Raw genomic sequence first — 14652 nt, forward strand, 5'->3', positions numbered from 1 at the left:
CCGCTAACGATCTTTATTGTCTAAAGGGGTGGAGGTGTCATACAATATTACCCATTACGACAAGCAAATGTCAGATGTAAAGGACACAGACGACGTTCGATGCTTAGCTTTCAGAGAGGATCGAACTCACTACCCCTGGTTTACAATACCAGTGCTGTAACCACTGAGTTAAAAAGGTTTTGTAATAGTTGACTCCCTTTTTTGTGTATTTAAGAGACGGAAAGGAAATATCATGAATCAGACTGAATTTTTTCGTTAACCACACTGATTTATTCAATTCTCAACTTACAGGTATCATAACAAGCAAGAGAAAATGGACAGTTTTGAACAAACTATTATCGGGAAGGAAACTGAAATCACGGAGCTACGTTGGAGATGTAGTTGAAAACGAGGTACTCATTTCAGATGACGAGCTAAAAGTTACTGCTTTCTGTAACCACTTTATATCAAGTGTGAATAACCTCTTTCAAGAAGAACTTCACTTCAGAGACAATGAAATGAGAGAATCTGCCAAGTACCCAATCAGAAACTCTTTTTTTCTCGCTCCCCTCTCCGATCAAGAGATTTTAGAGGCAAGGAATCAATTGAAAGAAAAAGGGAGCCCCTGGCTTTGATGAAATATCTCCTTCTCTGCTGAAAAAGGTCTTTAGCTCAATTCTTACGCCACTGAAGTATATATTCAATCTCTCCTTTCAATCTGGTAAATTCCCTTCTCAATTCAAAAATGCAATAATCATTCCTGTTCCAAAGGGAAACCGTTGTAACTCTATCAACAACTTTCGCCCAATAGCTCTACTCTCAGTTTTTGCAAAATTATTCGAAAAAAGTCTTCATAGCAGACTCATAGGTTTTCTTGAAGAAAATCAGCTCATCCATCAACAACAGTATGCTTATCGCTCTAGAAGATTCCACTAATCTTGCAATTGTTGACTTCTGTTCAAGGATCATTGATAGTCTTGAAAAGGGTCAATATGCTATAGCACTGCTTCTTGACTTATCTAAAACTTTTGATTGCATAAACCATAATATTCTACTTAACAAACTCAATAATCTTGGCTTGAGAGGGAAAATTAACCTTCTCCTTGAAGACTACCTTACTGATCGGCCATTTGTCGTAAGAACAAATCAATCATACTCCGACATCCGTTATTTCTCCAGGGGAGTACCTCAGGGCTCACTTCTTGGACCTATCCTATTTGTTCTTTACATCGATGAATTTCTCTCTCTTCTTCCATCTTCTCACCTAGTAGCGTATGCCGATGATATTTCCATCCTGATCACAGGTAAAGACTCTAATTGGCTTCAACCCAAAATCTCTGCCTTGCTCTCTGTGATGCATAGTTGGCTTCAAAAGAATCAGCTTTACTGAATCCAGAAAAATCAAAATACATGGTGTTTAGAGCGAAAAACAAACCACTAAATATTGGTTTAGATGTAACATACAAAGAAAAACAACTTGAAAGAAAGAATGAAACCAAGTTTCTCGGAATCTGGCTAGATGATAAGCTAAGTTGGGCAAAACAAATGATAACCCTACGAAAGAAAACTTCGTCACTAGCGGGAATACTGGCCAGGGCCTCTGCCTGGGTGTCTTCTTCCCTTCTCAGACTAGTATTCCTTTCTTTAATTCAGCCGCACCTCACCTATGGAATTATCTCATGGAGTACCACCAGCCAAGAAAACCTTGCGAGAATCAACTCCATTCTCAATCGATGCGTTCGTTGAATTTTGGGCCTTCCCTGGAACGCATCGGCTAGTTCGAGATACAAGGAAGTGAGACTCCTCAGCTTCCACCTTCTGATTGAGGACACCAGAGTTTCCCCTCTCTTCAGATCCTTTTTCATAACCATAGAAGAAGAAGAAATATACAATCTAAGAAATGAAGCCAACCTGAAGATTCCGCTTTTCAGAAAAGTACACAGAAGTGCTAAAACCTGGAACAAACTTCCTGCAAAAATCAAAAATATCACTTCACTAAATCAATTCAAGAAACTACTAATTGAACTCATCACCAGGGATGTCTGATTCAAATTACCTTCCACTCAACTCCTGGATTTTAAAAACACCAACCTGGAAATAATGTACAAATGTTAAAGGAAGCAGTTGGCAAATAGTTTGTAAATTTCTGTGCAGACATCTCATCATTTTTATTTTCTCTCTTCATTTAATTGTAAAAATGTTCACAATGATATTATAAGTAGTGATGCTTTTCAAAGTCTTCTGTAAAGAAATGTACAAAAAACTCTAATTTATTTGTCTTTTCTGTTGAACATTACCTGTACAATTTCAGAACTGTATATTTTTCAATTCATCGTTTTTTTTAAGGGAACACCCCCTAAAAAGCCATTGGCTTATGTGTTCTCCCTCACTTTTTGCTGTTATCTCCCAAAAAAGCGTAACAAAATAGGGATAAATAAATTATTATTATTCATGGAATCTTATATTTGGGTCTTTTTGATTCGTCAGGCCTTCCCAAATTTTATTAAAATCGAACCAGAAGAAATTTGGAAATTATAATTTATTTTTTCCCTCCACAGATATCACATTAGCTATCAATATACCGTACATTGTACCTGAAGGACTGGATATTTGTTTGTTGTCGTGCGCTGGTGGAACGAATAAATGGGCAATACGGGGGGATGCACAGAAACGAACTGTTCTTGGTTCACGCATGTTCACGCCTTGCCTTCGTTTCTTTTTATTAAGCATCGTGAATTATTAGTACTGTATTTAATAACGCTCCTGAAATGTAACGCACTACATACATTACTAACTTGATTTTAATTTCTTGCTGCCATATGTAAGATAAATGCAAAGAACAGATGGGTATTTCATCGACGAAGAGAGTCCAATATCATCAAACCATCACGTGCAATTTAAATTAAATCCGTCCTTTTGCAATTCCGTGCGGTTACTTTCGCTGATCTTTAATGTCTATATGGTGCACTTAGAAAGCTCGGACTTGGTCTTAAGCCGTGCAGACTATAAATTAGTTACAGGATCTATTTGCATTGTATATCAGGCCTTATGGGATTATCGGGATTAATGCACTTCGCCGGTCTTATCGTTGTTTTTACACCCGGATCACCCTTCATGGTTCACTCTTTATCGTTTACAGCCCGCCACATCCAGATCTTCTTTCTTTCCTCCGAAATTGTTTTTAATGTTGGGAAAAGTTTTCTTTTAATCCTACTGTGTCACGTCTTCCTCCGGCTTACAGTATTATCTTAATGTACTTTCTTTCCAATAGCGTTCCAACTTTTTCTTTCTTGCTTATGTGGCTTAACTCCTGCCTTGGTCTTCTGTAGGCTGGAGGTCATTCGTAGATTATTTCGCTGCTTTGAGTTTTATTTTTTTCTATTTCTTTTATTTTTATTTTTCACTTAGCATTTTTATGTGGCCTCATTTATCCCAGCTGTAAAACAAGGGCTATAGCAGCTTCAGAATCTCTCTCTCTCTCTCTGGCACACACACTGCTGAATGTTTAATAATAAACTGGAACATTGGGAAACGTGATTCAACTACCTATTTCTTTATTTATGAGAACGTGGATATAGCTACTAAATCGAAACACCCTTTTTTTTATTCCTCTCCCTGTCTAGGGAATGTGTGGAAAGTTGTTGAATAAAGTGTAAACCCGTATAATTTGTGGTTTGACTTATACAATAACGACCATAAGAATTTGAAGGATTGAAATTTATGAAGTTTCAGTAGAAAAACTCCTTTCATGTTCTAACTTAGAGGAGGATTTTTGGGGCTACAATAGATTATTCTCCAAATTCGTCACCATTACCATATCTGTCATAGTAAACTTCAACGTCAACTTGACATCTCGAATTTAACTAAAGACTGCCCCTCTCTCTCTCTCTCTCTCTCTCTCTCTCTCTCTCGTTGTTGTTGTTCAGTTTTTGGCTCATCAGCAACTTAGGCCATATGCTACCCTCGTCTAAGACCAACTAACTCAGCCATGTTGTGAAAAAAGACCCATAAAAATTCCTAGCGTTATCGACCGGATTCCAATTCAAGTTAAGACTCTCTAGTTAAAGAGCACATATAATAGTTAACATCGGAACTCATATTAATCTTCTAGATTCTTTTCATCGTACTTTCATACAGTTAGTCCTTTTTTATATAGTAGTACGCCAATTTGCTGATCTTAAAACCCTACAACAGCCAGCCAACCAAATTGGTTTTGAGAATAGCAGTTATTTTCTCGAAGGAGGGATTCAGTGCGACAAGAAATGAGTCTTTCAGTACTTTCCCGAGATTAGCCAGCAGGTCAATATGTCGATATGACCGAGGGTGTCCCACTGGCTTCTCCGGCTTTAAAATGATTTGACTTATGTAGCACAAATGAACCCAAACGTGTTCCATCTGCCCTTTTCTTGTTAAAGCATCTTCCGACTACTAACTGCCTGATTAATTCAATCCGCTGGTAAATACCAAATGAGTAACTTGCTGATTACGAGATTTGCACACCGAGTGTTTGATTCTACACGACACTACTAAATACGCGTTTTAATTGTTAATAATAATCAACTCACTTATGGAATGAGCATAGGTGAATCAATTATTTGCGTTTATGTATTGGATTATTCCCTCCTTTCTTCCGCATCTCCTCCATTATTAATCCTAATAACTGAGTAGAAGTGTATCACGTATCAGATAGAAACTACTGGGTCCCTATTAGTTTTATCCTATGAATGCAGACATGTGTTGTGGCTATACAGTTTTTGAATATTTTCTGCAATTTCCTTTTTTTTCACACTGTAGAATATGCAGATGTAAGTTCATTTTTTATGCAAATATAAGCTTTTTTTCAGAGTATGGGTAGGATTTATTTGGATGGTAAATTCGAATGTGTATTCTTTAATATCTTTCTATACCACTAGGAGGAAAATAATTTTCCTCCTAGTGATATTTATTCAGCCAATGGGAGAACAGAGATGCGGGTTGCGCGGTAATACGTAACAAATACTAAAATACGTAACAGAAGCTTGTTTTACTGAAAACAAGCGTCTGTTTTAGCGTGGTCACGCGCTATGTTTATCTAACATGACCACGAGGTACCATTCTTGATTTCCATATGAAACGTATTTATGTATTCATAGCAGAGGAAGAGACACACAGTGTCGAAAGCTTCTGTAAGTATTTTATTTTACTTTATCAAAGGAAGCAAGCGCAGCGAGCGAAGCATCCTAGTTAGTATTATAATAACATTAATAAGAGCGGAACTTTTGTTTTACTGTACTGTAGTCACTGGCCAAAAAATTATAAACGTTTTGCAATTGTCGTAAACAGATAATTAAAAGCAAATGTAAATTTGTCACATGGCATGATCATGTACTCCTTGGTTTCAAATAAATACAGCACTGTACGCTTTCCTTCTTAGCCGCTCCCATCATGGGGAAGACTGATCTATCCTATTTTCAGAAAGGGGTTCTTTTTATGGCACGTAAAATCACTGCTCTGGAAAAAGCAACTATTAAAAAAAAAGAAACTTTTTTTCATTTTTTTGGAGAAAGCAACCATCTCAAAAGTATGCAATTAGGAAGACGGAAGGAGAATGCAGCTCTCAAAGGAAGAAATGCTCAGAGTCAGTACTTAAAGAACAAGATTTAAAGCGAATTCGGAGTCAGGATAAAAGGTCCCGTGTGCAGAAAATAGCTGAAAAATTCAATTTCGTCAAAGAAAAGCCCATTTCCAAAAGAACTGTTTGGCAGAAGTTAAAGAATCTCGGATTTCGTAGTCATGGATTATACAAAAGCCACTTCTTTCTGTAAAAAAATCAACAGATTCACTGGAGTTGTGTCGCGAACGCCAAGCCTGGAGTGTGGAACAATGGAAAGGATCATGTGGTCTGACAAGTCTGGATTTACACCAATGGTAGGGTAAAACACATATAGTATGAACCTCATAAGCCCTGCATCCAGACAGGTATCATGGTATGGAATATGTTCAGTTGGTACCGACCGCATCCGCTCATACCCGTAGAAGGTCGTGTTACTTCCAGTGAATACCTTTCTGTCGTATCGGACCAACTTCACCCTACAGTGCTTCATTGTTACTCGAATTGCGATGGATTCTTTTAAGACGTCAACGTAACTATGCACCATGCAAAAATTATATCTGAATAGTGCGAGGAACATTATCAAGATTACCAACATTTACCATGGTTGTCTAATTCTCTAAATTTGAATCCAAATGAGAATGTTTTGGATGTGTTGGAAACAACAGTTCAGCTTCGCAGTTCTCTGTCGACCACAATACACAAATTGACAAAATCTCGATGGAAGAATGGGAAAATCTAGAGTTAGAATCCCTTAAACACTAGTAGAATCCATCCACAACGTGTATGGCTGAAATTCGGGCTTAAGGTGACCCGTCTAGATATTGAATAAAGGTTTATAATTTTTAGGCCAGTGAGTGGAGTTTAAATGCAAGCCGAAGTTTACGCCAAAAAGAAACTTTATAATTTCTTTATAAAAGGAAAAGAAATTTCTTTAATTCCAGATGCTTTTAGGCTAATATAGGTAAAGGTTATATGCCTCTTCTAATATTAAAGTTATGAGGTTGAAGATTCACTAACAAATCTAATTTTAACATTCTTTTTAACAGTGCTTGTATTAATTGTTATCTTTTTTTATTAGCTATAAAACGACCGCGTGGTCTCCAAAATGTTGGAATGAATTTGACCCCGATTTTCAGGAAAGTGGTTACAATACAAGCTGCACGTTTTCTCTCACTGCTGGAGTGAACTATATCTATGTTTCTAGCGAACCACAAAAAACTCTCAGTAGGTAAGTAAAATCGCTGATGATACAGAGAAAGAGAGAGAGAGAAAATGGTGGGAACTTTATTTTTTAAATAAATAAAATATCACGAGTGTTTGCTATAATCTCGATTCAAGGTTAAAATATACACTGCGTTACCATTAATATCCGGACACCCCTCCGTTGACAGTTGGCCATGTCCTACCCAAGCACCACGTGTCAGACACAACTATAAATATGCTCGTACGCATGCAAGGAGATAATAATACGATTATGACTGCAAGATGCTGCGTTTGATGGGGTCAAACGCAGGGGGTTGATGCGTGTTCTGGCCCTCGTGAGTAACACAGCTGATTATTCGGTCTCACACGAGGGTAGCATGGTTTTCTATCCCGAATACTCTAGTTTTTCGTTCAGCAAACAGAAAATCGACCACAGATCACATGCAGTTTAGATAAGTATATACGGAGCAATATGGCCTTAGTCGCTGATGATCCTAAAACCCAACAGCAATAACAACTGGTGGCTGATTTTATGTTTGCTGAACGAAAAATCCCAGTTTCCGGGTAGATGGGTTTTTCTCCAAGCAGCACCAATATGTTGCTCAGTGCGATGCATGTTATAGGCTGCCACGCTCGTGCAGCCGTCTTCAAGCCGCTAATCACCCAACAAATGCCATACGCCGTCAAGCTTGGTGCAAGATCCGCCATACTTGGACTGTAGACCAATGAAAAGCTGTGCTTGGAGTGACGAGTAACGGTATATGGTCTTCTACGGTCGTACCTAGATGGACGCTGCCCGGAGAAAGCTACTCGATGGGCATTATCATCTCAACCATGAAGTTTGGCGGGGCCAGCGTGATGGTTTGGAGAATTTTTTTCTGGTTTTCCTAAGACCAGCGGTTGTTCTGAACAAAATCATGACTGCCGACATCTGTCTGACAAAATCATGCCATCTATACATCCTGGACGATAATGCGTTACTTAAATTGCGAGAGCACATCGGGGAATGCCCATACCTGTATCAAAAGGACAATGCTCCATCTTATACTGCTCGCATTGTGACCACTGGTTTGAGGACATGAGTCGAAAAGTTGGACTAGTCGGCCCAGAGCTCTACCTCATTCATCCTATAGGGAACATCTGGGATAAATTGGATTGTTGGGTGCGTGTGAGGAGAGACTTAACAAAAGCAGAGACTGGTCGCTGCTTTGAAGGCCGAATGGCAGAAGATATAGGAGGACATTAACAAAAAAATAGCGGAGAGTGTTCCACAAAGACTACAGGCTGTCATAAAGGCTAAAGGTTTCTGCGCATATTAGTAGTTTTCTGTAAATGGAAGTCGTTTATAGATATGTAGGTGTCCGGATATTAATGGTAGGGCAGTGTATATACTTTCCAGTTAGATATAATTCTTAACTGTTAGCGCAGCATTTACCAAACTTTTGTATTTTATTTACCCTTCACAAATTTAATATCAGTTTTTAAATACTGTAGGAATAATTTTATCGATTTTAGCATATTTAAGTGCATATATTAAACGGCCTCCGTAGCCGAGTGGGCAGGAGCGGGAGTGCAGTAGCACACGCTCTTTGAGTAGACCGGGGTTCAAGCCCCTGACTGCTGAATACGGTCGATCTGCCAACCCGCACTGGACCAGCGTGGCAGATTATGGTCCATTTCCCTCAACATGAATTGTTGAGGAGGCTTCCATCCTGCAGTGGGTTGATAATGGCTGCACTTTACTTTTTTTTTTTTTTTATTATACTTTGTGATTGTAATGTATTTGTAATTATAATATTGATTTAATATCAATTTTATTTTAAAGTTAATCGTTACTGCTATTAAGTGAATATAATTTTCTAAACAATGTCAAAATTGTGCGCTGTATTTAAAAAAATATATATTTGTACATTCTCCTAGCCCACTGGCTGTTCAGGGGGTGAACAGCCAGTTCTTAGGTTAGAGGAGTTTATAATTACTCATTTCATGATTGATGTCCTCATCGATCGCAAAATGGTCATGTAGATTCGAACTGCTGTCAATGGAGAAGTACAGTATCATTTGTGCTTTGACCACTCCAGCTACATCGCGCCACAAGGTTATAGATCACGAAAGTGTAGGGGAGTCTGCTCTGTCCCATCCGCCATACAGGCTAAATCGTGCCATTTCAAACTACCACCTCCCTAGAGCTGTGATCTTTCGATGGGCTCTATACAAATTTAGGCTTTGCATCAGGTTACAGAACTGAGGCATTGAACTATTTTGTTTTAATTTTAATAAAAATAAATAAATAAATAAATTTTCTGTTTATACTCCGGCACGACAACCAAGTCAGTAGAGTTTACAATAAATCGTCAATACAAATATTTATCGTATTTAGTAGTCACGGGCTTGAACCCCGGTCCACTCAAGGAACGCGTGCTATGCACTCTCGCTCCTGACCACTGGGCTACGTCAGGCCACATGGTTGGTGCAGTTGGTAGGATCGCTGTCCTCCCCCACACCAATTGGAAAAGACCTGAGTTCGAGTCCCATCGATGACGAAAGGAATTTTTATGGGCCTTCTCACAACGTGGCTGGGTTAGTCAGTCTCAAGCGAGAGTAGCATGGTTTTTCGTCCATCAAACAGAAAATTGACCCAGATCACACGCAATTTACAGACAATATACACGGAGCAATATGGCCTTAGTAGTCGTTCATGCTCCTAAAACCCAACCACAACAACAATAATGGTTGTTGCCTACTGGTTAAGATTTGTACTTTGGCTGTTGCAGAATAAACCGTTATGCATGGGGGGTTACATCAATATTTTTAACCGTTTCAAAGAAAGAGATGCTTTCAAGAGTATCTCGTTTCCTATGTTGTCGTAAAGGAGATGTGTTTTTTAGCGCTCACGATGACTGAAACTGCAGATCACGGGTTTTGTAGTGTAGTGCTGGTTATATTTTATTTTATGAATCCTTTTATGAAAGAAGTGCCAAATACTGTATTTATTTGAAATATCTAGTAAAGGCAAACTGAGTTTTGGATTCGAAAACTTTTAAGATATTTTATTATTTCATGGAATTATTGCAAGTTCATCCTCTGGCTTAAAGAGACATTAAATTAATATTTTTAATCTTTAATATGGTTGCCTCAGTCGAGTGAAGTAATTTAATATTTCTGCAGGAGTGCAGAACAGAATGGAAGTCGCAGATTATGAAAGATTTTCTGTTGTTGTTTAACTTTGAACCAATGGAATAATAAATTAAGTTGTTTCGTTTAAGGCCTTTGTTTAAAGAATTTCAGATGTTCTTCAGTAGAAAGATTGCTCTCCAATATTTCAATGAAGAACGTAACATAATCCAGTTAAGAAAAAGCTATAAAAGTATATTTTACTTTAGGATAGGATTAACGTTCTTGAATAAAAATAAATTTACACAATGATTCAATCTAATTATGATTGTCAGGTCAATAAATTTCGTACTTTAAAGAGATAAATAATTGCAATACTTCCTTGATGTAAAATGGAAGTTTTACGCACAGCTGTCAAACTTTACACTTTATTTTTTCACTAAACTCAAGAAAATTGAAGTTTTTATACTCTACTATAATGCACGCCCTCGTGGGTAACAGAGTTGGTAGAATCGCCGTCCTCCCCACACCTGGTGGAAAAGACTTGAATTCAAGTCCCGTCGATGTCGTAAGGAATTTTTCTGGGCCTTTTTCACAACGTGGCTGAGTTAGTCGGTCTCAGGCAAGAGTAGCATAGCTATTTTCCCCAGAAACTCGGTTTTTTCGTCCGGCAAACAGAAAATCGACCACAGAACACTACACGCAATTTACAGACAGTATACACAGGAGCAATATGGCCTTGGTTGCTGATGCTCCTAAAACCCCTACAACAACAACAACAGCCATAGTGCATTTTATCAATTGAACCTTTGTGAATTTAAACTTAGGATATACAAAGGGGTCTGAGATTAAAATTTTAGGTCATTACAGTCACTGTCCTTCCAACCGTATGAACTTGTTTAAAAGGACTGCATTGGAATTCTGTTCCAACGGGAAGAACTTTTATCGGTTTTCTAACAACTGACCGAGTTAGTCGGTCTCGAGCGAGGGTTTCCTGGTCTTACTTTCCGGAAACTCGGATTTTTTGTACATCACACAGGCAAACCGACCAAAGTACACTATTACAATCAATATATTGACGTCGTTGTTGTTTTTTAGCTTAATATACACATGACGGTGATTTTAGTCTTGCGTATATGTTTAGGTAAGTCTTATTCTGCTAAAGTGACCAGATCTTCTGGAGTACAAAGTTTGTTATAACACTGCTGCGTTTAATAAGTAATATATATTATAAAATTTTTAATGGCTAATATCATTATTAGAAGGATCACTTAAAAAGTAAAGTTCACAATTTTTTTTACAATGCTGTTTTAATTCTACAGCATTGTTACTTGTATTCTGTACTGGTAAATCCTTCCCACAAGTGGTGTAACAGTCGTCAATCATTAACTAACTCCATCAATGTCTGTCGGCAGGAGTGTTCTGTTATTAAGTTTTTGGTGTGTGAGAAGGAAACTATGGGAAACATCCATTAGTGACTACAGATGTATGGGTACGATGATGGCTAACGTGTGCTGAAGACCAACATGCCAATCTATGCAACAGAAGAAAACCAAAGTTAGATTTCGTTAAATTCAAAAAAAATTATGAGTTTTCCTTTCTTGTTGAGTCTGCCAACTACTGCACGTTAGACGATTTCTTTAAAGAAATGGCATCTTCATTTTCATACCAGTCACCAGAACTACTCTTCTGTATAACTGTGTGTGCGAAGCCAAAGTAATACAGTCGTGAATAGACTCGTGTAAAGAATTATAAAAGATAAGTAGCCTCAAGCTCTCCTGCGATTTCTGGTGGTAGAATGAACAGAATCAACCGAAGTTACTTTTCAGTCACGAAGTGCATGCTTTTTAGCGAAATATTTGAATTGTCAGTTATTGCACAAATATGCAGTAAACTGTGGATCCTTGCAACCACGTTATGTAATATATTTGAGCGATGTTTCAAATGAAAAAAAAAAGAAAAAAAAAAGATAAGCTTTCATTTCGTTTATGGTTCGCTTTTGATATTTTTACAATATCCTACGATGTTCACTAAGTGCTAAAAGTTTCATGTGCATAGCGTGTATAAATTGGAATTAGTAATTCTATCAATAGACAGTCGGTGGTTATATAGAACACCGGTTTACAAACTGTGGGACAATTTCCTCGGAAATGCGAGCAATTATTTAAGGACCATTAACTATTAGAATCATGCAAAGAAATGAAATCTTATTTTTTATTCACAACATTTTTAAAAGTAAAATGTTGTAGTGGGTTTGAGGCACATCAACGACTTGGATTATATTGCGTCGATAGATTGTCTGTAAATAGCGTGTGCTCTGTGGTCGATTTGCTGTTTGTTGGACGAAAAATCCGTTTCCAGGAGCAAAAACCATGCTACCGCCTCCTGAGAACGACTAACTCAGACATTTTGTGAAAAAGGCCCATAAAAATTCCTCGCGTCATTGACGGAATTCGAATTCAGATCTTTTCCACATTGTATTGGGGGAGGGTGATTATATCAACTGTGCTATACACGCGAGAGTAAAAGTAAAAAGTAAAAGTACAATAGTAAACCAAACAAATTTTATTTTAAATTATTGATTGGACTGGCTGCTTGGCGTTGCACAACTTTCGAAAATTTGATATAGCTAATTGCATTTCCCACTCAGCATTTGGTCGAGATCTAATACTAAAGCTAAAAATCGAATTGCACAGGGTTTCGAAATGGGGAGTGGAAGAAGCGCATAGTCTGTGTAATTAATGTCGCAGTTTTTCCGCCCAAAATTCAAACATGATTATTTTAAGAAATCCTAGTGTGCGCTCTTTGTTCAAATTTCGGCAGTGACTTGGCATTTATTTCTTATTCAGTTGTATTTGGCAAGAATATCGCGTTATTAAAAATATCTCTTCTCAACATTATTTGATAATGCTTATTAACTACTTGTACATGTATGGTACACGACAGTGTGTGTTCATAAGTGTTTTGATACCCGCAAAGACAATGTCTGGAAACCCATTTATCTTTCTCTAAGATTTAATATGTATGTAATTTTTCCTTGATATGTAGGCGATGGGTGCATAGCGACGCCCTCTTGGGTAGCACAGTTGGCAGAATCGCCGTCCTCCCTACACTGGGTGGAAAAGACCTGAGTTGGAGTCCGTTCGATGACGGGAGGAATTTTTAAGGGCCGTTTTCACAACATAGTTGAGTTAGTCGGTTTTTGACGAGGGTATCGTGGTTTTTCTCCGGAAACTCATGGTTTTCATCCAGCAAACAGAAAATCAACCTCAGAACACACGTAATTAACAGCCACCGGAGCAATATGGCCGTAGTTGCTAATGCTCTGAAACACCTACAACAACAATATGTATTCAAAGGATTTAGTTTCTTAGAAATATTGTTCAAATAAGCCAATGTCATTACACAGTTTTTCTGAACTTTTGTGATTTCTTATTCTAAAAATGTTCAAATTTATTTGTCGACAACAAACACCCGCTGACCATTCGTTTCACAACAGAATAATAAAGCCTGAATTTTAATTGTCTGCATCCGTTTTAACTCAAAATGCAGAAAATAATCTTCTAATCTTGGACTTTTAAAAATCATCCAAGATCTGGAGTAAAATCTTGGCTATGATTTTTTCTTGAATTCGCTTAAAAAATAGTAAATTTTCAATAACTGAAGAGGGATGTTAGAACGTACACCATCAAATAATTATTTTTATTAATGTTGTCGCTTTGCTTTAAAGTGAATAGCACATGATTTATTTAAGATTTCTTTGAGTTGCTCTTCAATACGTGAACTATTGTATTGTTTGATAAAGGTATGTTCCAGAATTTTTGGCGTAATCTTCTCCAAATATTGTTACTGTATTACTATAGGTAGTTAACCTGCAAATAAGGAAAGCACATAGTAAAGGGAGCCTAAAAGACAAAGTTTGAGAAAAAATGCTGATTAAAAATATGATTGTTTGTGAAGTGATGAGTAGTGTAGCTGAATATTGTTGTGCACCATTGTGGTTGTTAGACGTTTCATATCCATAAATATATTTCCAGGTACTGGAGTCAAGATAGATTTCTGTACTGCACAGGAGAGGCATGCTGGAGTGAAATGCTGTATCCCCTGACCACAGCCTTCCGTGAAGAGATCCTATCACAACTTCTAGCTTGGTCTCTAATGCTCGTGCTGTTTCTTGTACCCTTTTTGTGGTTTGCAAGGCAATCTTTTTAAGAGGATATCCCAGAAGATTTTATTTTTAATAAAGAATAAAGAAACAGCACGATTTCAGCTTATTCGTTTTTAACTATTGCTAACGAAAATGCAAATGTACAATATAAAATAACAAAAATTAAAATGTCACATTATAAAAATATTTAAACATTCAAACACACAGTGAACTCCAAAAATATAAAAATGAAATTAATTTGACAAACTACTCGTAAATTAAGTATGGCCAAAAATTAGCAGTTTTCAATCACACAGTATTTAAAAGTCGATTTTTTGTCTTCACTGCAGCTGCCTCCTTTGCATCTACCTTCTCTCTATCTAGCTCTTCTGAGAACTAATCTTACATGATAGTATAGCGATTATGTGACTTGTGGGAGAGGTCTGTGTTTCAATCTCTTCAGAAGTTTGAGGAATATTTAAATGGCCCCTTCAATTGGGATTGTAATTAGTCAATCTGCACCCTCTTCCCTGACTATACGACTACGTCTGGCGCTATTCGCGATTTTTCTGATCGAGAGCGTGCACAATCAAGAACGTAATCCTTCCCCTCCAGC

The 14652-nt window shown here is 37.5% G+C and overlaps 1 protein-coding gene across 1 annotated transcript in view; it reads left to right on the forward strand.

Moving 5' to 3' along the window:
- Nucleotides 1-14103, forward strand: part of LOC150088739 (tectonic-2-like) — a 351050-nt gene extending 336947 nt beyond the window's left edge. Inside the window, exons 11-12 of the mRNA XM_090370296.1 lie at nt 6651-6800; nt 13927-14103. Coding sequence (XP_090226422.1) covers nt 6651-6800; nt 13927-14101 — 325 coding nt within the window. The 3' untranslated portion in view covers nt 14102-14103. The remainder of the gene's footprint in view (nt 1-6650; nt 6801-13926) is intronic.
- Nucleotides 14104-14652: the final 549 nt, after the last annotated feature.

Source organism: Mastigoproctus giganteus, chromosome 3 (assembly GCF_048544385.1).
Source record: "Mastigoproctus giganteus isolate SK-2022 chromosome 3, ASM4854438v1, whole genome shotgun sequence".
Taxonomy (NCBI): Eukaryota; Metazoa; Arthropoda; class Arachnida; order Uropygi; family Thelyphonidae; genus Mastigoproctus; species Mastigoproctus giganteus.